Source organism: Pararge aegeria, chromosome 4 (assembly GCF_905163445.1).
Source record: "Pararge aegeria chromosome 4, ilParAegt1.1, whole genome shotgun sequence".
Lineage (NCBI taxonomy): Eukaryota > Metazoa > Arthropoda > Insecta > Lepidoptera > Nymphalidae > Pararge > Pararge aegeria.
In genome coordinates this window covers 13,502,514-13,526,350 of record NC_053183.1, presented here as the reverse complement: position 1 = coordinate 13,526,350, position 23,837 = coordinate 13,502,514, and the positions used below count along the sequence as shown (strand labels likewise).

The following is a 23,837-nucleotide window of genomic DNA, read 5'->3' as shown; positions in this document are numbered from 1 at the left end:
AACAGCAACAGGCCAACGGATTGACTCTGCATATAATTTATCCAAAAAATATCATCTCTCTGCAGAAATTAATGGTTTTGTTTATATAAATTGCAAATTATATTTGAAAAATATTTCCTGCAAAAACGCTCGCCGGCTGTCATGCCCGCACTCGTGACTTCATAGGAAGTTAGAGCTTAGAATCAAGATACGACCAATCTCTCTTAGAATATATAAATACAAATACGTTTCACATAATACATGAAATGCGTGCGCGATTGAGCGATTTTTCGTTTTCGTCATCTTGCCTATTTTCATTTATATAAGCAAGAAAGTAAAAAGCTTTTTATGTTGCGTATAATCCGGCTAGGAGCGGTGGTAGCCTTCGGTTTCGCTGTCGTGGGGCCGACTTCGAGTCCCCAAGAAACGAACCTGCGAAAGAACTTTTCAAACTTATATGCGTTTCAAGCGCGTTAAAATATCACTTGCTTCAACGGTGATGGAACACATCGTGAGGAAACCTTCATGCCAGAGAGTTCCTCATAATGTTCTTAAGGGTGTATGGAGTCCACCGATTCGAACTGGTCCAACGTCCGGACGACTTCTGACGTAATCCCGACGTGGTGTAAGCCCATGTCCGGATGACATCAGAACTCAGGGACCTCGTCTTAGAAGATGCTGTGTAGAGGTTGATTGTGTGTTCCGATAGGGAGCATTGTCAGTCGTAATCTGATCGTCAGGGTCGTGAAGGATATTTCTAGGCCTCCTCTTGTCGAGAGTGGCGCTAAAGTTGGGTGAGTAAAAAGAAGGCGCAACTATGAGAGGATTAAGATGTCGGATAGACTTTAAGAAATATCGATCAATGGTAGGGAAGGTGAGATGTCTGTGGAGATCGACGTTGCGCACGAACCAGGGGCACCTTAAAAGTGGTCGCTCACCTTGGTGTGCGCGAACTCGTGCATGACGTGCTCGGCCTGGCGCAGTACGCTGTGGCGCTGCACTGTGCGCTTGCGGCGGTCGAGGCGCGGCGCCACGCGCTCCGCGTCCGCGCCCGCCGCCGCGCGCTCGCCGCCCGCCTCCAGCAAGCGCTGGAGCGCGCGGTCGCGGTCGAACGACACCACGTAGAACAGCAGGTGGCGCACCTCGAACGGGAACACGAACGGGCTGCGGGACAACACAACCTCACTGACAATACACGATTTGGACAATATTTGTGTGATGAACATGAATGTGTTTCAGTGTCTGGGTTTTTATCTATCATCTTCATCATCATCATCACTTCAACCAATTGGCGTCCACTGCTGGACATAGGTCTTTTGTAGAGTTCCAAAATCCACGGTCCTGGGCCGCTTGTATCCAGCGGCTCCCAGCTACTCGCTTGATGTCGTCTGTCCACCTCGTTGGGGGCCGACCAACACCGACCTGTGCGGGGTCGCCATTCCAACACCTTGGAACCCGTCCATCGGTTCTCCGAGCTATGTGATTTGGTTTATCTATATATTTTAAGTATTTATGTATATAATTCATAAAAATATTCATCAGTCATCTCAGTACCCATAAGACAAGTTACGCTTACTTTGGGGCTAGATGGCGATGTGTGTATTGTTGTAGTATATTTATTTATTTATTTATACATGTATAAAAGCACTGCATACCCTAAAATTGATATATAACTCGTATAGGAGGATGTTACATAGATAGTAAAGGATGAATAAATGAATATTTTAGTTAGGATCGGATTATATACAAATGCATTTGCAAATTTAGGCCATCCTCAGCGGAAATAGTATATTTTACCCATGATCTTATGATGCATATATTGACAATCCAAAAAATTGATATATAACTCGTATAGGACGAGTATTTTGTCGTCACTTTTTGCTTTAGAAACAGTGGACGGAATTGTCGCTCACGAATTGGTCCGTGCAGTCACATGGGCAAAAGCCTACGAGACAATGTTTGAATCGTCGAGCTTAGACGTCAGGCCTTAATGATGTAAGTATATATACATATTTAGACAGAATACTTACGTACGTTACATAGATAGGAAAAGATGATCAATTGAAGATGGTAGTTAGTATCGGATTATATTCATATGCATATTTAGGCCATCCTCATCAGAAATAGCATATTTTAGCTAAGATATGCATATATTGACAATCCACAAAATTGATATATAACTCGTATAGGAGGAGGATTTTTGTGCCAAACCAAGTGCACGCCACTGAGTACCCGCTTTATGAACTCATAGTCGTATGAAGTCGTCGGGCCGTAAATGTCAATAAAAATAGGAATGCGCAAAGTGCAAAGCTTTACCGAAGTGTGAGGTTACTTTTCAGCATTGTTGTTTGTTTGATTTCACAAAACTAGAAAATATCTTTAGAAAAAAAAACTTTTACTGAGGTGAGGATTTTAGTTTTACACTTACCAAGAATATGCAACTTTTTTCAACCAAGGAGGTAGATTTCCCGTCATTATAACCAGTGGGTCTTGCAGTTGCCGATTAGCTTTTGCAGCAAGCTGTAAAAAAGAGCTCTATAGAAAAAGTACAAGTAACGCGAAGAGATAATTATTTCATGCATGCTAGGCCTACTGGTAAGATTCTGAATTTTTCGGCTAGTTACCACCCCACCGACAAAGTCGAGCCGCTAAGCGTTTCAGTGTTCCGGTGCGATGTCGCGTGGAAACCGATTAGGGGAAACACTACCATATTCTCTAACAGGTCAACCCGTTACCATCTGAAACTGCATCATCACCTACTAAGGCAAGCAGTCAACGGCTAACTTGTACTGGAATTACTAAAAAAAAAAAAAGGTGGCAACAGTGTATTCAGCACTCACCTTGGCGTTAATGAAGTCGGCGTTGGGCACCAGCTGGCGGTGGTCGGGCAGGCAGGCGGCGTGGTACAGCGTGTGCCAGTGCCGCGACAACGCGTGCAATGCGCGTAGTAGGCCAAGCGCTGGCAGCGACGCGTCGCGCACCTCGCTCGCGCCCAGGGCCGACCGCAGCATGGCCACCAGCGCCGACGAGCGCGGCGGTACTATGCCCTCTGATAACAACGCGTATATTGAAACGTATTGTAAAACAGAGGTATTTTCTTCACACATAAAAAAAAGTTTCGGTTTCCGACTATTTTCGATGTATCATCATCATCCACAAAATTCAAAATTCATTTATTTCAATCAGGCCTAATATAAGCATTTTTGAAACGTCAAGTCTGCTGTGTGTAGTGACTCTACCACCGGTTCGGAAGGCAGATTCTACCGAGAGAGCCGGCTACGCGGAAGATATATATTTTATCATTAAACTATATTCACTTGGGGCATTCCGAATTTATATGGGGTCAGCCCTCGTCGTACTAATGCTCCACATAGTACCCCCAGATTAAAGTTGTATGGTCTCAAACTTGGATTTCAGCAGGCATCGTCTAATCCTTCCAAGCACTTTATCAGCAATAGAGTTATGCAAATATGGAATGCCTTGCCTGAAGATGCAGTGACTGCAGTATCACTGAATCAGTTTAAGAATAGACTGGACAAACATCAAAAAGACAAAGAGTATAATAAATTATATAGCGTCTCAGCGTCAGCGATCAGCGTCTGTAGTCTATTATATAACAATAATAATTGTTCGATTATGTGCATATTTCACTGTACTGTAAAATCAAACTTACCATTCCACAAGAGATCAGGTTTGCGTCTGGAGGAAACTTTAGTGGGTTGTCCTTTGCCCTTCCGTGAGGCGGACGCGTCATTTCGAATCGGTTCGGCCACCTCCACAGCACGGTAGTAGATGGTGTGAGTTTGTACCCAGATACTAGCGTTCGCTGCAAAACGAAGATAGATTTCATCACCGAGGTCGTATGACTTTATCGTAAATAAATAAATATACTACGAAAATACACACATCGCCAGCTAGCCCTAAAGTAAGCGCAGCTTGTGTTATGGGTACTAAGATGCCTGATGAATATTTTTATGAATTATATACATATGTCCTTTGTATCCTATGTATGGCCGCCTTTTGTATCCTACTTTTTAAGTTTATTTTTGTTGTGTCAATTGTTTTTTTTTTCCTATTTGTGGTGTACAAATAAAGTGTATAAATAAAAAAAAAAAAAAAACTTGGAAAATACATATAAACACCCAGACACTGAAAAACATTCATGCTCATCGCGCAAACATTTTCCAGTAGTGGGAATCGAACCCCCGGCCTTGGGCTCAGCAAGCAGGGTAGCTGAAACTGCGCCAATCGGCCGTCAAAGAAAAAAAAATTAAAAATTTGAAGCTCTGTACTTACGTCAAATACTCATTATATCAATCTCTAATTCACTAGGTATCTAAAATCAGTTGTGTGCACTTCATACATGCACAAAGCAATATCTACGCTAACAATTTTTATTCAACTCTAATAAGAGGAGGAATTCTCCATTTTATGAAAGTTTTCCTACCCTGGTTATAATCATGTGCATTGTGTTTAATCGGTACTACACTTTATTTTTTCTAGTCACAACAATGGTCTAGTTACTTTCTTATATAAAGATGTTTAATTAATAATTTTTAATTTGTTTAAATTTTTTTGTAATAATATTTTTTTTTTTTTAATAAATTAAAATTTTTACTAAAAAATTAAACTTTTAATATTTATTGATTAACTAACAAAACTTTTAATAATTATTAATTAATTAATAAATAATTAATTATAATTAAAAGTATTATTTATCTAGACGCGCTCTTGATTGTTTTTTTTTCTTTAACAACATACGTTCGATAAAAATAAGATGAGAAAAATATACTAAAAACAGAAGAATTCAGCAAGCATCGAACGTCCGTTCTATACAACGGTACACAATAAACTAACTACAATAACCTGGTTATACACTAAAGATGTTGCTTTCAACTCAATTGATATTGTTTATGCACAATATTTATTTTTCTGTGGGATATCAGTACAGCCATATGAACAGAATTTGAACTTTAACTTAAATCCCCTAATGATAAACCATCTATAATACGTTTTTTGTTTTCTACGAACACACATACATTGCTATAAAATAAATACAGTAATATAATCTTATAAACCAAAAAGAGTATTTTTTTTATGTGCCTATGATATCGCCTGAGGAACGTCATTGTGTGTGGTGTGTTTATGCTTAAGCTCCCTTTCTCCTATGAAAGCCCAGCAATTGGGACATTCATGGGCTGAGATTAATGACGTATTTGGAGTGTTTCGGAAGAGTTGTCAATCAATGAAAATACGACCTTATTGCTTCTAGTATAACGTTTAAATTCGTACCTATAGGTTGCTCCGTATCAGTGTCAGTGTCTGTTGTCTCGCCGAACTGTCGCACGGCTTGGTAAACTGTCATGTTGTACGGCAGCAGAGTTTCGCCCATCAGGAACTCTAATTTGTGGTCAGAACTGAAATCAAATAGCCATATTAAAGTTGAACGAAATTCTTCCAAATATTACCTCAAGTTCTGGGGACGACGTTTTATTGTTTTTATATATACGTTTTACTTGTTTTTTAGTATAATATATCGTAACAGTTTTCAAACCAACTAGTTGGGTCACCGGATGGTAATTGGAAAATAATCGCCTGTAAACCAAGCAACAAATCGCAGGGCATGCATGTATCACGCCCTGCAACTTACCGGAGTTAGTTGAAAGGATGGATGGTAACATAGGCTACATTTGATCCTGCGAAAAAATCCAATTCCCAAGTGTTTTACAAGATCACTTGTATTTTTACACCAAATAACGTCCCTCCATCACGTCTTAACGAAGCAAACAAACGGATTCTCTATTATTCTCTGCGGGTAGCACCGCGGGGCACAGCTAGTATACAATAAATACTAACTCGACTGGTTGGTGCGGCGGCGTGGCCAGAGATTCGTCAACCTCCTCGTCGGAGGCGGGTTCCTCGTCCGACTGCGTAGCGCACGTTTCGCGTGTCCTCGCACTTGCATAGCCGCGCTGAGCGAGATATCTGTGAACAAGAGCATTTTTTTTAATAATACTGCAAATTAGTCCTTGAATGCAATTTCACCTCATGCTAAGTGAGGTCAGTCTAAGGTGGTAGCGGGCTGACCTGTTGGGGGCATTAAAAAGCCACACCCCTAATCAGTTTCTACGCGACATCGTGCCGCAACGCGGCACGTTTCAAAAATATTAACTGTATACTTCTATTTTCCTTTTGCAATTCAAAATATTTTGTTCTTTGTTGTACAAAAATAGAGGCTTCCAAAAGATAAAGTTAATGCAGCGTTTTCTACACGCCAATCTTCGGACATAGTCTAGAGATTCATTTATTTAAAAAGGTATTCTATTACTCAACAGACATAAACTAGACATAGACTAAACAGAAAGGTACTTGGTATACTCTAAAAAAACTGCAACACTTTAATAAAGTCTTTCTTAGCTTTCCATAGCATAGCTGATTGCTATATGCCATTGAAACCTCCTCTTTGATACGAGAAACCGTAGCTGTGATACTAATAAACATTAAATATTAAGTATTTACAAATTTACCTTTCAATGGCTTGCACTAAAGCTAGGGGGTCTATCCGGACAACACCTCCTTTCCATTGTTTTAAGTTGGTGCACGTCGGATGACGTTTGAGATCACACTGTAAAAAAAATATCAACTTAGAGCAAAACATTTTACTCAATAGCATTAACCTCTAGTGCAAAAAGATTCATAATATATTAACGACAAGGCAGGTCGCTCAGCTCTCATCTCTAACAAGATAGAAAAATTGTAAAGATTGTTCAATTTAAAAATTATGTTGAAAAAGAGCAATCTGCTTGAGTTCTCTGTTGGCTTCTTCTCGGTAAAATCTGCCTTCGAATCCGGTGAAAGAGTCACTATACACTCAACCTAACTTGACGTTTCAAAAGTGTTTATAAACTATACTTAAAATAAATTAATTTTATTAAATAACCAAAAAGTGCACAGGGCGCGTAAAGAAGCCAAAAAAAAATCACCTGAAATATACCAACTAGAATAATCAACACTACGTGCTAACTAGCTTCTAGTCGTGAAAAAAATTGCATCTTTTTTCATCTACTTTTATAGAAAACGTTGGATACCCCCCTACAGACTGAATACACCTGCATAACCCTTTCGAGGGTAATGTTATATTATGTGATATCGTAAAGAATGCATATATATGAGATAGCAGCAATCGCGGGTGCTTTGCTTTATTAAACTCTTGTCATTTGATTATATGGTAAATTGAAATGGGACCATTTCGGAACAAAAATCCATCTATACATGACGGAGTTATCTAACAAAGAAAACATTAAATTAAAAAAAAACACCGAATTGATAACCTCTTCCTTTTTTAAGGAAGTTAGTTCAAAAGACGAAACTGGTCTTGCTTACCATAAGCTGATGGGTGTTGAAGAACTTGAGCGCGGAAGTGGCGGGGCGTGCGGGCAGGTCGTGCACCCGCACGGGGAACTGTTCGAGGTGCGAAACGCACGCGTTCACTTTGCTCACCAGCGCAGTCAGCGCACCCGCGCCCGTGTTGCTGGCCGCCGCAACGCCCACGATACTCGCCTTCTCTCGCCACTCAGGATCACTGCCAAATTTATTTATTTAGATCTAGCCCGAACCGCGAAAAAAATGCACGCTTTTTTCCGCAATTCTGTGACAAACAGAATCATGAGTAGATAGAGATACCGGCACTTGTAAATTTGGGATGATGGTGGATATAAAATGTAATCATCATTATCAACTCATTTAAGCCCACCGCGTTTAGAGAACGGGTCTCCTCTCAGTGTGTCGCCAAGTGCGGATTGGTAGACTTTACAATCCTTTGGGAACATAATAGAGAACTCTCAGGCACGCAGGTTTCCCCGAGATGTTTTCCTTAATCGCTATAGCGAGTGACATTGTTATTACTTAAATTAACAACGCATATAACTCTGAATAGTTAGAGGCGTGCTGAGGATCGAATTTGGTATTCTCGGGAAGAGATGCCGAAGCACTAACCACGAAGCTAGCACCGCCTCTGATACTGAAGAACATATATTTGATGATGATGATAATCAAATTCTAATCCTAAAGAATACTGTCCATTGGCCTTGGCACTGGCTAGTGACCACCCTACCGAGGACGTGTCGACCATATTAAGCGTTTCGGTACGATGCCGCGTGGAAACCGATTAGATTAATGGGTATTACTGCCACAACCAACATTTCAGCAAGTTAGCATCTTCGACTGCTTCATCACTTACTAATAGGTAAGAGCTAACTTGTAACGTGTATTGAAATAATACACATACCAGGTAAAGTTTAAGTTAAGGGTTTCATCATCATCATCATCATCATATCATCATCACCATTATAATTTTCATCACCTCAACCGATTGAAATCCACTGCCGGACATAGGTCTTTCCAAAATCTACAAGGCCTGTGCTGCTTGTTTTCGGCTTGCAACAAATCAGTCTGACCACCTCATTGTAGGTCGAGCAACGATTCGATTACCAGTATAGTGAAGAACATTGTAGTAAGTAGTAAGATTGCAGTCAATGGCTAAATTGTGGTAAAGCTACGATGCTTATAAAAAAAATACTAACTCTGACACTTGTGGAAGGTCGGCAAAAACGTGCAGGAAGAGTCGCAGACGTTCTTCTGACGCGGCTAGTTCGACCGGGTCGAGTTCTTCGACCTCGCCCTCGGCGTCTCGGTCGCCATCAAAATCTTCCGGCGCCGCGCCCGTTAGGAACTGCAGCAATGCACCCAACACGCCAGAGTGGTTCACCTGAAAACGTAAATGTATTTACTTCCGTGCCTACGTGACCTCTTTTATATACGGTCGACTTGGCGCTATGGGCAGCTCTCTGAGTCCAAGGCTGTGGGTTTAATTCCCACAAACTTGGATTAGTCTAGTTTATCAATGGAGTCATTTCTAATAGATGCGAGGATATAGGCGGGAGTGAAATAAAGTTTATATATAGCTGTAGCGCTATTCTTTTCGTTTTGAAAATATTTTTAATCAACTTTAAAAACCGGCCAAGTGAAGTAGGACACGCGCACGAAGGGTCCCGTACCATTCTAATTTAATAATAAACACAATAATAAGTACTGGTTGCGCTTCGATTATGGTATATAGTGTGGTGTGGTGGTAAGCATTTTATGTTCGTCACAATATAGGAGCTGACGGTGAAGCCGGGAGAACTCCTCAAGCATTAACGCCCCAAGGGAAAATCAATGTTTTGTAGAAGGTTTTGAGCAGTTGGCATTCGGCTATTATAGCTTAGATATGATTACGAGTCTACCCACTAAAAGCGCATTTTTTTTTTTTACAGAAAAGAACTGACTTTGTTTTGCTAAATGTTAATGTTTTTTTTTTAGTTTTTGTGGTGTCATAGCAGCATCAGAGATACATCATCTGGGCAAATTTGCAGTGTCTAACTATCACAGTTCATGAGATAAAGCTGGTAATACAGAACCCTACAAAATGCTGTGCTGCAAAATTTAACATTTTAAGATGCGTCGTCCAGAATCGCAAACAAGCAACCCCACAGTACGTGAAGTAACTTAATGAGAGTTAGTTACTTTTCTGTTGAAGCTGTTCGACCTTAGAACTCTCTCCCCTTTGAAATTAGGCGGGCGCAGTCACTACCGATTTTCAAGAGACTTCTTAAAAAGCATTATATGCCAACCTACCCTAACTAACCTTTTTTTTTTATTTTTGCTTCTGAGTCATATTCCTTTGTATTGTAGGCTCATACTTTGTATGATATAATTATTAATATATATATTTTTTTTAATTTGGTAACTTCTTCATGTGTACAACCTAACCCTGTCTAAGTGTTTTTTTTCCCTTTCCTTTGTTGGGTTGCTTAGCAGAGATCGCTTTTTAGCTATTGTACAGGGCGCCCATTGTACCTGGGTGTTTTATTTAGTGTTTTTTTTGTTTATAATTTCATTCTGTTAGGTGTACAATAAAGTGTATTTTCATTTCATTTCATTTATATTATAATATTCTAACCTCGAAGGGCGAGACGTCGTGGTCGAGCATTGTGTCGCGAAGATGTGTCAGCGCAGCAGGTGCGCGATGTGGCAATGCAGCCGCCAATGCAGCCAGCTGTTCAAGTGCGCCCGCTCCGCCGGCAAGAGCACCCCACTCGCGCTGTAGACGCCCCGCGCGCCAAACTATCCACTCTCGGACCTTCTCCCTGTAATGAAACTCTACAGTTTGAACCCAAATTTTTATGTTACATATAACAATACCCCACAATCAAGGGTTTGGCGTTTGAAAACATTATGAAGAATCTATGGTATCCCAGGTTTCCTCACGATGTTTTCCTTCATCGTTAATGCCAGAGATATTTGGATTGCCTAAAGCGCAGTAACGGCTAACTTAGAAAAGTAAGAGATGCATGCTTGTATTCGAAATCGGTGCTCCGAAATTGAAGCCGGTGTCCTAACCACTAGGCTATCACCGCTTTTCGCGTAAGTCAAATAAGCATGTTTCTTAGATACAATAAAATGCTATCCTATCAATTTATTAAAAAAAGTTTCATAAGCCTGTAAAGTTTTTCTATGCACTATTGATAATGTAAATATTAATAATTGGCGTTAATATGTACAAAAATGTTAGTCAAATAAACATAGTTTTCAAATTACCAAAAAACCGTTCTCTTGTCATTTTATCAAAAATCGTTCAATAAGTCTGTTTAAAATAAAGGTTTTTTAGCAATATTGATGGGTATCTTGTCTACCATGGGGATCTGTACCAAAATGTGTCATCCGTCAAGTGATAATTGTGTCTAACAAATAGGAAGACATAATGATCGAATTATTTTTGGTTTTATGTGCTAAGGGATCCAGCAAAAAAGTATAAAACATTTTATAATAATTGTTTTATTTAATAAAGGGCTTGCATAAAATGTTAATTCAACTTTATCATATTTATTAAGAATCTACTTGTACCGGTTTTTCTCTAATGATTTGACCACCGAATTGGGACATTTACCTCGCGGCTTAATAAGCAATAGGATTACGATTTAAATTTGATGCCATCTTTATCATCTTTTTTTTTCAATACTATCCACATACAAAATATGCGCTAGGATCTTAAGTATCGTTTACAAATTATGCGTTTTGTATGAAGACAAAGATTTGGCAACTTGACGGAAAAGTCAGTGTATAGGGCAGAGTGCCAAATGTGAGATTTTCTACCTACGTTTTTCAATTTAATTAAAAAAAAAAAAAAAAAAACGACTGCGTGATAAATAACTTTTATATGGTGTCGAAACAGATAACAGTACGGATTCTCAGTATTGTAACTGTAAGAAAAAAATTGTTTTGGAAGAAAATCTCACAATTGGCACTCTGTCTGAGGACGATTTTTTTATTCCACTACGAGTTAGTCCTGTTCTGCAATCTCACCTGGTGTTAAGTGTACCATCCAATCCATCGTTGACTGCATCATCAGTCAACGATGGATTGGATGGTACATTAGTTCCTTACTTGTTCTGGATAGTGAGGTTGGTGGAGGTGTGCGGCGAGGCGAGAAGCGCAGCGTCTTTGTGCACGTGCGGCGAGCGGCCCCAGCGAGACGGGTTAAGCGACGAAAGGAACGACGATGTCTTCGACGCCCCCATGCGACTGGCGGAGCGCGCCGCTGTGCCTACAGCCCCCGCTACTCCTGACGCTATGGACATATTATTATTATTGCAAAAAGTACAAAAAGAGTGACAATTTTTTTTTAATATATCTTCCTCATCATTATACACCATTGCATTGCATTGTTTTGATATAAATTTAGTAAATTCTAAGAAATAAGTGATGTGTTTTTACAGTGAACTTTATCAGTACATTACATTACAGTATTTATAATGTATCCTGTTCATGCCACTAGTCCGCGGTAGAATATGTGATATCTTAAATACAGTTATAGCTAGTTTAAGATACTCACCCACACCATGGCCAAATTAGGATGTTTTACCTTAATCTATTTAAATATTTGTGGGTAGTAGTAAACCTTGTTTTTATTTATTTATTTATTTATTTATTTATTTATTTATTTATTTATTTATTTATTTATTTATTTATTTATATATATTTATATATATATATATTACTGGCCTGTTACAGGGCATGGATCTCCTCTCAGAGTAAGAAGGGTTTAATCCTTAGTCCACCACGCTGGCAAGTGCGGATTGGTAGATTTCACACGCCTTTATAAACACATCTTAGGCATGCAGGTTACTTTACACTTAAAGCAAGTTATATTTTAATTGCTAATAAAAAAAAAGCACTCTAAAAACTTAAAGGTTCGTGCTGAGGTTCGAACTCTGTCCCTCCGAAAGGAAAGGACCATAATGCTATCACCTATATAAAAAGATGCCTATGTGCTATTCAAAACTATAATCTAAATAAATAAAATCTGTGTAAACTTTCATCTAGATCTATACAACCAATCTTAAGAATTTATAATAGAAGTAAGATAAAATAGATAAAAACCAAAAATAAATAAATAAAATATGCTTACAATGTGCAGCAACGGCTGCAGCTGCGGGCGTCGCTGCGAGCGCAGTGGCGTGTGCATGTGGTGCGGGCGCGTCTTCTCTGCGGCCGCGTTGCGTGCGCGCGCTTGCGGACGCCGTGCCGCCGGACCGTTTTACCGCACGCTTACGTTTCAGCATTTCGGTCAGGGGGCTGTTAGATCTACGAAAAAAAACGATTAAGTTTCAAAATTAAAGCGCAATCAAAACCTATACTCTCGGAAAAATTGCAACGTTACAATGCATTCAGGGTGTTGATGAAGCTGCGCCGCATCAGGGATTTGCGAAAGATGTCCCCCTTTGTAAAAGTTGCGGGGATGCATCAACAGCATCCTGAAGATGATTGCTAGTAGTTTGGACTGCGGGTGTGTGAATCACTGCTGTGCTATTTCAAATGGACTGAAGCGGCAGTAATTCACATTTAGAAATATTAGAACTTTTTTTACTAATATAGAAGAAATGTGTTTTTACTAACAAAAAAAAAATTCCTTGATGACTGGAATTAAGAATATTATTATTATTAAAGCCACAGTCCTGACTGTGGCAATCTTGTTTTTTTTTTCATATTTTAAAAAATGGTTATATTTTGCCATGGTGTATCGTTTCTGCTTATTAGTTGCGAGTTATTTATCGATTTAGCTTATTTAAATATAATAAGTACACTTACCTATGTGCCGTGGTAGACTGTTGGTGCGTAGATGCCGAAGTTGCAGGTGATGCTTCACCAGCGGTTTCAGTACCTGGCACTGAAATGATTAATATCACATTATCAGTTTAGCCATATCAAATCTAATACATATATAACTTCACTAGCTGTTGCCCGCGACTTTGTTTGCGTTTGATTTTGTTTTTTGATGTGAAATTAAATTTAGTTGTGGAGGAGTTCTGTCCTCTATCTCCAACCACAGTTTAGGTAAAATTAAACACATTTAGTACAAAAACCTCTATAGTACAAAAATAATTATTTAAATCGGTTATAATTTGTCGGAGTTATGGTGTAAAATCGTCAAACACTCATCCTCTCTCCCAAAGGAACCGAGCTTAATGTCAGGATAAAAAGTATATTACTTCTAACACTTCCAAGAATATGTGTACAAAGTATCATGAGGATCGGTTAAGTAGTTTTTGCGTGAAAGCGTAACAAACAAACTTACATTGACATTTATAATATTAGTAGGGCTATAAGTTTAATAAAACAAAGTATGCAGCACTTAACAAGGGCACACCGTTCAAGCACATGGTCACGTAATTTTCGAAATTAACCGTTTACTATTATACATACTACAGTATATATAAAACGTCTCACCTCGCATTTCAAATCCGACACTATTATTTTCTATGGCCAGAATAGAATGATGGTACTTGTTTCCAAGCACATTTGAATGACATTTGAATTACAAGGTGGGGTTTGTGAGTGAACTCTGCGCCACAGGTCAGTGCCCTACACGACACTTACTTAATGCACTGGCAATAAATGAACCTGAAGCGGAGAACGCCAGCGACAAGTTATGATGGTCCAGGGAAGAGCCCGAAGTAGACGCGGGAGGTGACGAGCCGCCGCTTGCGCGCACGTTTGTACCACTGGAAGACTGTAAAAAAATTAAGGGTACACATTAAGTTTTCTTTTGCATCAGACTTTTAATTAATTTTATCTGTTAATATACGACATATAGCTCGGCTACCTTTTACATCGATGTTGAGACGACGGCGTTTTTACAAAGATTTTAGGTCTCCTGGCGACGCTTTTGCGACCTCTTTACATCGACATCAGGGCGGCGGCATTTTATAACAATGTCAAGAAAGATGGTCTTTTTGCATGGATGGTAAGCCGACGGTCCGTTCTCAACAATTTAAACCCGGCAGCCTAAACCATACATCTTAAACCGAAGGACAATAACTGAGGCATTAACTGTATCTGCTTCGTTCTAAAATCCTCACCTTGATCTTGGGGTGTCGTGAAGGTTGTGGCGCGTTAGGGCTGGGCACTCGCTCAGCGAGTTGAACCACCTGGTGCAGCACACCCTCGCGGCGGAACTGTACCCCCATCTCCTCTGGCAACCGCTGCATCAAAATCTCAGCGAGCTGCAGCGAACCCACCACGATGCGAAGGTCGCTGGATGCCATCATACCCGCAATGTGTGACGATATGACCTAAAGGTTACCGATGATTTGTGATACAAGAATGTAATAATAATAATATGACGTAAATTAAAACTAACTCCGGAAGCACCCGCTGATAACCTTAGTACTTGTATAAAAAACTACTATCTATCTGTAACTATCCTTTACTGTATGCGACCTGTAATCACATCACATCAATTAAAGGTATGGTTGTTATGTAGGTGATTGTTTTTAGATGTGAGAAAAGTATGACCGAAAAATACTTCTACAAGAAATACGCCTACAAATATAAAAGAACACGGATTAGAAGTACGAGACTACAAATCCGGCAATGTCTGCCGTGGTTCTTTCTTCAACCACGTTATTAAGATCACGGCTCTGTAATAGGCTGTTGGTGATGATAACTTCAACATTGACTTTGTAAGCATTCAAAGGTTGTTCGTCCGTTTAGCTGAATGACGTATATTCTGGGCCACCTTTAAACCTGCGGATAGAGATCGGAAGTTGTTATACTAACCTGTGTCTTGAGAACTTGTCGTAGGAGTTGCGCATCTGCATAGTGCACTGCTCGCAGAATGGCCTTGAGAGCTTGCGCACGTAGCGCCGGCCCGGCTGAACTCCAGTACACTTCGTGCAGGACGCCCAGTAGTGCACGCACTAGCGACGGGTTGCATCGCACCATTGCAATACGTGGATCTATGCGAAATAAAAAACATATTTTTTCTCAAAATGTTTGAGACTGCTGTACTAAAAGCCTCTCCTAATTCGACGGATCACAAGTTTACTTCCATCGCTGTAGGCTTTTAGTCCAGCATTGGACAAAAAAATTTAATCTTTGTAAAGTTCGTCCCTTGAAAGAATGCATTCGTGACCAGAAATATTTGACTAGATGATGCAACTTTGAAGTGTCTGCTAAAATTTTTTTTTTTATTCCTCTACAAATTAGCCCTTGGACTTGCTCACCTTGGTAAGTGATGATGCAGTCTAAGGTTGTAAAGTGCTAACCTGTTAGTGGTATAGCAGTTATATTAAACCTTTGGTAGTCGTTCATACCCCCAATCGGTTTCTACGCCACACATCGTATCGGAACGCTAGATCGCTTAGCGTCTTCGTGGCGCCAAGCGATTAGGTGTTCCGGTGCGATGTCGCGTACAAACCTATTAGAAGTATGACTCATAGAACGAGGTGTCAAGCGAGCAGTAAATGAAGTAAACATACCAGATGCAACAACATTTGCCGCGTTATACCCCGGGGGCGTGCCGTGCCCGTGACGTTATGAGTTACTAAGTCGGCGTCAGGTGCATTTAGCACAAGCGGTCAAGAAGCAGTACGTGAAGTCAACATACCAGGTGCAACTGCATTGGCCGCGTTGGGGTCAGCGACAGGTGCCGACGGTGCGACACGCTGCACGGGGCGCGCTGTGCCCGTGTGTTCGTTGAGTTGTTGCATCGCGGTCAAGTCGACCGTGTAGGAGCGGCCCAGCGTGTTCAGGCAAACCTCCTCCTCAGCCGCCGCCGCGCCCGCCTCCAACGCTCGACATTCTGCCCAAGAGTATGAACGCCAAACACCTGTTATGCCGTGTTGACATTACACAATATAATTACTACGTCTCTAACCACAAAGCGAGGGCCATACCGCTGTGTCGCACCTGGGTGCTTAGAGGTGTTCGAGTTTGTATCCTGCGAGCGACCAATCACAAGTCTCCAACTCGGACGCGCACTTCTAGTGTTTTTTTTTTTTATAGTAATAATTAACGGACTAAGCAGATGGCCCACCTGTAAATCATCGCTCATAAATATAGCAACACATATAATATAATATCATGGGGAATATTAGGAATACGACTTACAAAGTGCCGCCTTGTTTTCTTCTACCTAAGACACAGTTGTTATGTGTTATTACAACGGCCTTCAGATAGGAACACAGCAAGGACGCATGGCAAGAGAATTCTTTTTTTTTTTCTCTACAAGCCATTGATCTCCTCATCAGCTGGTAAGTTATGATGTTGTTTAAGATGCTAACAGGCTAACCTGTTAAGGGTGTGGCAGATATTAATTCCCTTAATCGCTTTCTACAATACATCGTACCGGAACACAAAGTCTCCCACCAGCTCTGGCACAAATAGCTCTACTACACTAAGATTGATTGTTGGTCGCTCGCCTGACACAAACTTGAAAGCCGCTAAGAACGCCAGGTTGGACGCCGCAGTTTAGTCTAGCAGCTGCCCTTTGGTTTGCCTAATACGAAAATATTTACGGTGCCATTCAGTAAATTATTGAATTCATCATCATCAATTCAACCAATTGACGTCCACTGCTAAACATAGGACTTTCGTATTCCACGGTCGTGGGCCGCTTGCCTCTAGCGGCTCCCAGCGACTCGCCTGATATCGTCTGTCCACCTCACTGGTTTAGTCTTCAGGCACTGACGAGACGATGGCGCGAAGTTTCCCGAACGCTCCTCATCAGAGGTGGATTCGGCGGTTCCCCTCTTTCTCGAAATTGCACCTAACTAACTGGATCGTATGTCCTAGGCATACATACTCGTATACAATTTAACCAAAAATTACTGGGTGGAGCGGAACATGAGCGTTAGACATAATTGCACTAACGTTTATATTGGTTGCTAATGCTTAAATTGACAGTAAAACAGTCCAGTATCGTACCATTCTGTCCTCTGTTAAACAATAACTAGTAATATATAAAAAAAAGTGTTATAAGTGTGCATAAGAAGAATTCAAACACACACCTCTTTCGTCTCTCCACTGCCACTGAGCGGAGCGGTCAGGGGGCGCCGACCAAGGTCTGTCGAGATGCGCATCAACGGCGAAGATCCCATCAGTGGGCAAACGCGGCATCAGCTCTCCGATCAAACACGTGATCTCATACAGCTCTTGCGGTAGACGCGGTATCAATTCCACTAGCTGAAAAACAAGTTTACACTTAAAGAGACACATCTTATGTATACAATAAATAACGAATTTTCGTTTGGTGCACGGCGATGAATAGGTCTCCCTTTCCAGGACATAGAGTTTTCAGAGTTATGTGCGTCTAAAAGAGTTAAATTTACCGTACTTTATTAACGATTAAACATAACAGTGCAGCATGAGAAAACCTGCATGCCTGAGAGTTCTTCATAATGTTCTCAAACGTAAGTGAAATCCACCAATACGCACTTGGCCTGCGGTGTGGCCTAATGTGTAAATCCTTCTAATTCTAAGAGCCCTCTGCCCTGTAGTCGGCCGGCTGTGGGTTACTAGTGACGAATCATAATGCAGTGCAGTTTGGTAAGAATGTGTGCAATGTGAGGAGTGCCACGCCTACGGCAGGCCATCTGGGGTTTGCTTGCGCGCCGGTACTCACAAAATTAATATGAATCTACTTGTTTGTATACTCAATACATACAAGTATATAAGTCATATTAATTTTGTTATAACATGTAAATAACAAGTCATTTCGCACCACTTATCTTGGAATTATAGCTTTGTTATTTTACGCCTTTGGTGGCCTGGAAGAGTAAGGTATATAGCGATAAGGCCTCCAAATTTACCCGCTATTAAACTTAGCGTATGTATTCTTGTTTTCTGTTGTTTTTCATTTCCGAGGTGCTCAATAAAAGTTTATTCATTTCATTCAGTCAAATTGACTCACTATAAACTCATTACACCTATGCAAATGCTCTGCTTTACATTCTCTGGTGTGTACTGGCCTTGGTACAATCACAACTCACCTCCTGATGCAGACTGGATCCCGTCAGCAGACAGAGCAGCGTGTCGGCAATGGAGCGCTGGTGCAACGCCAGCGCCAGCTGTGGGCACGCGGCGCACATCACCCACAGCAGCCGCAGCACGGTGATGAACGTGCCGCCAGAGATCAGAGGTGGCTGCACCACCAACTGCGTACGAGAACAATAACTTAGTGAAACCATTTTCATGACATGGCGTCACGACAAACGGCATGATGCTATCTTAAGCCGTCATGGCACGGCTCTCGACAAACATGGCGCGTACCCAGAACATTAACAGAAGGACAGCTCCATTTATTATTTAGCAAAACTTTTATCAATCTACACTAATTACAAATAATAAAAAAACTGAAAGAGGTTATTTGGTTTAATTCAATCGGATTTGAATAATCTCTTTAGCATTCAATTTTTTAGACGAAAACTTTTTAAATTTTTACCCCTATTATTGAGCCCTAATGGGAATAAAAAGACTAATGAAAGTCTTTGCGTTAAGAGGTAAAAATTTAAAAAGGTTCCAGAATTTCATTGAGCCCTAATGGGATTGAAAAGTCTTATGAAAGTCTGTAATTTTTTAAAGTTATAACGTTGATGTGTAGCATATTGATACAATTTGGCTTAGTGCTTGTTAGCATTACATAAAATACTTTTCAGAGCAAAATGTCCGCAGTGATTGTTCAGCTAAACATATATTGTCGAAAATTTGCACGCGAACAAAATCGCATACACATTATTGTTAGTATATAATATTGACCATAACAATTCAGAACTCACAAGTTGCTGCAAGTTAGTCAGTAGTTCCGGAGTGGCAATCTCTTGAAGCCTAGCTGGATCGTTCTGGAAGCTGTCCACCAGACGGGAGAATGCTAAGCATACACACTCCACAGATTTCTTATCCTGTATTGTAAGCCTGTGGATAAAACAATTTAAATTACTTAAGGTAGATTTTTTTTATTTTATATATCCTCGAACAAGGGATATAATTAACGAGTCCACCAACTAAAGCACAGGAATATGGAATAGGAGAAGTTTAGTTTTAAGTTTTGTTATTACACATATATTATGTGAATATGTGTAATAACAAAACTTAAAACTATGAGAATTGATAAAGCTGTGGGAGAAGATAAAGTAGTACTTTCCCCAGGATATTATTGTCTCCTGCCCATGCTAGCCGTGCTGCTCATGTCGTAGGAGATGATTAAAGTAAAATAATGAGAACAAACAGCATTGTCCTCCGTGCTAGTACTACCACCAACCAGTCTGCTCAGAGTGGTGATAATCTGCAAACTCTCCCGTTGGGAGAGGCTTCTAGTCAAGCAGTAAACTGTTATAGGCTAAACTAAAAATTGTAAGCTAGCTAAAAACAGTTATAGACTGTAGATTTGAGGTATAAACAGAATATTTACCTGTTGGCAAGTAATTGTAGGGACTCTCTGACAAGGCGAAACTCGTCGAGAGTGAGATTCTGACAGCAGTTGGCCGTTATCGAGAGCGCAGCGCGTTGCGCGTTGATCGAGAAGAAGTCCAGGTACGTGAGACAAGCTGATACACCTCCCTGTGAACCAATAGAACATGTTGATGAGTAAATTTTAAATAAGCGTACTAACTCAGTAAAGAGTGCATAATTTTTGTTTAAGTACCCAAATTATATATGACCGACCAATTGATAATTATATATGTTAATTATAAATCACTTTAAAGAAAAGGCCTTATGGCCTTTGGCCTGACCCATAGTCAAATTAATTTTCGGGATTGGTTCAACGATTCCATTTGCTATGACAATACTGACTAAGAGAAGTAGGTACAATATTTATTACGAATGATTTTGATGATTTGTTTCATTGGACAAAATGCAATTTAGCTAATTTAGACAGTTTAATGACCGCCGGTGTAAATGGTTAAACATATACCATCACAGAGTTTTTTAGTAGTCTCTTTAAGAAATATAAGTCTGTAGTATATTATTTTTATATATCTTGAAAGATTCAGCGGAATTGGAATGTAAGGAGCTGGCATGGTTTTAATTTGTTGGCTTTTCTGAACTATAATATTCATACATAATATAAACCTTTCTCTTGAATCACTCGTACTCGTATCTGCTGGAGACTGAATTAAAATTTGTTGTATATTTTAAAAGATCTCATACAATATAATATGACAATATGAAAACATTGTGAGGACTGCATGCCTGAGAGTTCTCCATAATATTCTCAAAGGCCCGTGGAGTTAATTTATTTGCAGTGGGACAGGGAATACGACCTGAACCCTCCTTCCTTTCATTGTGTGAGGAGACCCTGTAGTGGGCCGGTAAAATGATGATGTAAAGATAAATAACACCTACCGCTTGCAATATAGCCTTTGAATGTCGACGCGACAGCATGTCGAGAGCGGTAAGGCTCTGCTCGGCGACGTCCATACAAGTGATCGCCTGCAACTTGTGGAGGAAGGCGGGCACGGCCAGTGCCACGGCTCCACTGCTGCGAGGCAGAGCTTCGAGCATGTATGTGAGCGCGCGGCACGCGTGGTTCATCTGAATATCAAGTTAATATTTTATAAGCAAGCGCGATAAGGAAGTCGAAATTGTAATTATCAATGCACCCGCGTTTCTTACGACCTTTTTCATCACACTTCTGAGGAAAAAATTTTAAATGTGTTCTCAGAAAATAACTGACCATTTTGGCTGTATTTCCACTACACGTAATTTACACGTTATCATGGATTATGAGAGATATATCGATGTAATAAAATCAAGCAAGTGTGATAAAAAATAGTTATTTTACACGTATGTCGCACAATTAATCATGTTACGCATATATTATGTCCACACCAGTGGCGTGCACTTCGTACATTCACAAAAGCACTGCCTACCCAAAAGTTTATATATAACTCGTATAGTAGGCGGATTTTTGGCGTTTTAGGCAATCTTCCTGCTGTTTGCATACCCTGATAAAAAACCCAGTGCACCCATATCCCTAATCGTGCGAGTATCCATACCATATCAAAGTTGTGTTCGGCGGCCAGCAAGTTTATGAGCGCCGGCACCACTTGCCGCACGGGGAACCCGGCTAGCGTGTCCTCGTTGCCCATCACTAGCAGCTGACACATCTCTATCACAGCTTGCAGCTGTTGCCCTTCGTCACCGGTGGCTTGCAAGCCGACCAACAGTTGTGCCGCTTTCGATGCCGCTGTAAGGAATTAATCATAAGATGTTATACAACAACTAGCTGTTGCCTGCCGGCTTCGTGTTTTTTCACAAATGTGGGTGCCATTTGTAAGATAAAACATGTGCCTGTGTAACGTAGCAAATAAATCAAAGTTTTATAAGCATTCGTTCATTGTTCACGCTACTGACCTGTGGAATGGGTCACTAGACACATTCTGCTAAAGCCTAAAATCTTGAGCTATAATATTGACGACATTAAGTGACTTATTATTTCTCATCTTCTGCCAAAATCAAGTTGACTTGCGGCTTGGTTAGAACTTTAAAACACTCTTACGAATTTATAATATTAGTACGGATTTGAAAAAACTTTATTCACGAAATTTTAGTCTTATTTTGCTATGCCGTTTCCTTAGAAAAACAATATCCGAATGATTGGGCGGTAGTACCCTACCTAGAATACCTACCTACCTAATAAGATAGAATAAATGTAACTTTAAAAAAAAAAATTGTCTGTCTGTCTGTCTCCGAAACTCACCATCTGCTTTATATGAATATAAAATAGTACCATTTCGGAATAAAGCCCTTACGAGCAAAAACTATTAATTATGCAAATCCGTCTCTAGTTGACGGAGTTGTGATCGAACATACATAAGAAAAAAAAAACATCCAAATTGATAGCCTCCTCCTTTTTTTTAAGTCGGTTGAAAGCTGCTATTAAACTCACAAGAGTTAGCGGCGACGGTCCTGTGCAAGAGGTGCTGCATCCTCGGTCCCAGTGCGCCGAGCAAGTGCGGGGGTAGACCGCGTGCTTCGAGCAACGCTTGCAGGCGGCCGACTTCGCCCTCCTCCGAGGAGGACTCCTCAGCAACCGCGACGGCCCCCGCAGCACCGCTGCTGCCGGCCGCTACGCCCGTACCCCCCACCCCGCCCGCGCACTCCTCCGCCGTTGGTAACGCTGTAAGGGCAGTATAATCATTATTTTTCATTCAAAAGCTGTTGTTACTAACAGTATTGGATATATTGGTTAAATATTGGATAGAAGCAGGCGGAAATCCATAATATATTATGAAAATTAAGCTTATTTGCTATACTCCGCGAACAGCTGGAGAATCTGTATGGTGTAATTTATAATTACTTCAATTAGTATACTCCACACCAAACAGATCCTCGGCAATGTACCCTCTACGCACGTTTCGCTCCGAAACCGGAGCATCCTCAGGAGATGTTGATTTTACAATGAATAATTGTTAAGTCGCCACAGATACTGTTAGACTTATTCCGGCATGGTGAATCAGTATCATTAATCCTACCGAGGCGAGCTACGAGCGTTGTGCACAGGAGACACCAGTCCATTCCTAGGAGAACCCTGAGCCTCCCAATATGTACCGAGGGGGTTTTAGTCGGTAGGAATCCCACGTAAACTATTTGCCAAAACCCATACAACTAGTCTGTCTTAGAGTTCAAAGACATGCAAGTATTATCAGTGTTAAATAAATAAATAAATAAATATACTACGACGGTACACACATCACCATCTAGCCCCAAAGTAAGCGTAGCTTGTGTTCTGGGTACTGAGATGACTGATATATATTTTTATGAAAAACATACATAAATACTTAGAATATACATATAAGCACCCAGACACTGAAAAACATTCATGCTCATCACACAAACATTTTCTAGTAGTGGGAATCGAACCCACGGCCTTGGTCTCAGAAAGCAGGGTCGCTGCAAACTACGCCAATCGGTCGTGATAGTAAGTTATATTACTTGTACGTCACCATCATCATCATTAGTAACACTACAAGTCACAAGGCCATTGTCCACCACCCTGGCCAAGTGCGGATTGGCCGACTTCACACATATTTGAGAATGTTATGGGAAAGGGAAAATCTCAAGCTTGCTTGCTTGCCTGAGGGTTCCTTGAAATTATTTAAATTAAAATGACCATTGAAAATAAAAATATTAACAACTTTTTACCTTTGCCCTTAGGCTTAGCATCGTTATTGGCGTTGTCAGGCATAGAAGCAGCTGAAGCTGTCACCGGCGGCGTAGTCGACGTGGATGCAATGGCACCCTGAAAATACAAAAATTTTTACAATGAGCACAAGTTTAGTTAATTAAACCCTTCAATTGGGAGATGCCTTTAATCCAGACATATTAATATATATATATATATATATATATATATATATATATATTGATATTAAGCCAAGAAGAGTTTCACATATGCACACATCGCCATCTAGCCCCAAAGTAAGCGTAGCTTGCTGGGTACGAAGATGACTGCTGAATATTTTTATGAATAATAT

The 23,837-nt window shown here is 40.4% G+C and overlaps 1 protein-coding gene across 4 annotated transcripts in view; it reads right to left on the bottom strand.

Annotated features, from left to right (window-relative positions):
- Positions 1 to 23,837, bottom strand: part of LOC120637929 (E3 ubiquitin-protein ligase TRIP12) — a 64,552-nt gene that overhangs the window by 5,798 nt on the left and 34,917 nt on the right. For 3 of the 4 annotated variants that reach the window (XM_039909999.1, XM_039909998.1, XM_039909997.1), the window contains exons 9-33: positions 23,506 to 23,602; positions 22,250 to 22,480; positions 21,357 to 21,547; positions 20,704 to 20,892; positions 19,769 to 19,917; positions 19,137 to 19,272; positions 18,351 to 18,515; positions 17,370 to 17,544; positions 15,968 to 16,189; positions 15,139 to 15,317; positions 14,439 to 14,651; positions 13,957 to 14,089; positions 13,168 to 13,246; positions 12,488 to 12,663; positions 11,464 to 11,647; positions 9,980 to 10,166; positions 8,562 to 8,746; positions 7,363 to 7,561; positions 6,507 to 6,604; positions 5,836 to 5,964; positions 5,272 to 5,396; positions 3,653 to 3,805; positions 2,820 to 3,028; positions 2,408 to 2,499; positions 918 to 1,143 (exon numbers count right to left, since the gene is read on the bottom strand). In XM_039909999.1, coding sequence (XP_039765933.1) covers positions 918 to 1,143; positions 2,408 to 2,499; positions 2,820 to 3,028; positions 3,653 to 3,805; positions 5,272 to 5,396; positions 5,836 to 5,964; positions 6,507 to 6,604; positions 7,363 to 7,561; positions 8,562 to 8,746; positions 9,980 to 10,166; positions 11,464 to 11,647; positions 12,488 to 12,663; positions 13,168 to 13,246; positions 13,957 to 14,089; positions 14,439 to 14,651; positions 15,139 to 15,317; positions 15,968 to 16,189; positions 17,370 to 17,544; positions 18,351 to 18,515; positions 19,137 to 19,272; positions 19,769 to 19,917; positions 20,704 to 20,892; positions 21,357 to 21,547; positions 22,250 to 22,480; positions 23,506 to 23,602 — 4,122 coding nt within the window. The remainder of the gene's footprint in view (positions 1 to 917; positions 1,144 to 2,407; positions 2,500 to 2,819; positions 3,029 to 3,652; positions 3,806 to 5,271; positions 5,397 to 5,835; positions 5,965 to 6,506; positions 6,605 to 7,362; positions 7,562 to 8,561; positions 8,747 to 9,979; positions 10,167 to 11,463; positions 11,648 to 12,487; positions 12,664 to 13,167; positions 13,247 to 13,956; positions 14,090 to 14,438; positions 14,652 to 15,138; positions 15,318 to 15,967; positions 16,190 to 17,369; positions 17,545 to 18,350; positions 18,516 to 19,136; positions 19,273 to 19,768; positions 19,918 to 20,703; positions 20,893 to 21,356; positions 21,548 to 22,249; positions 22,481 to 23,505; positions 23,603 to 23,837) is intronic. The other variant, XM_039910000.1, reaches the window with a different exon arrangement.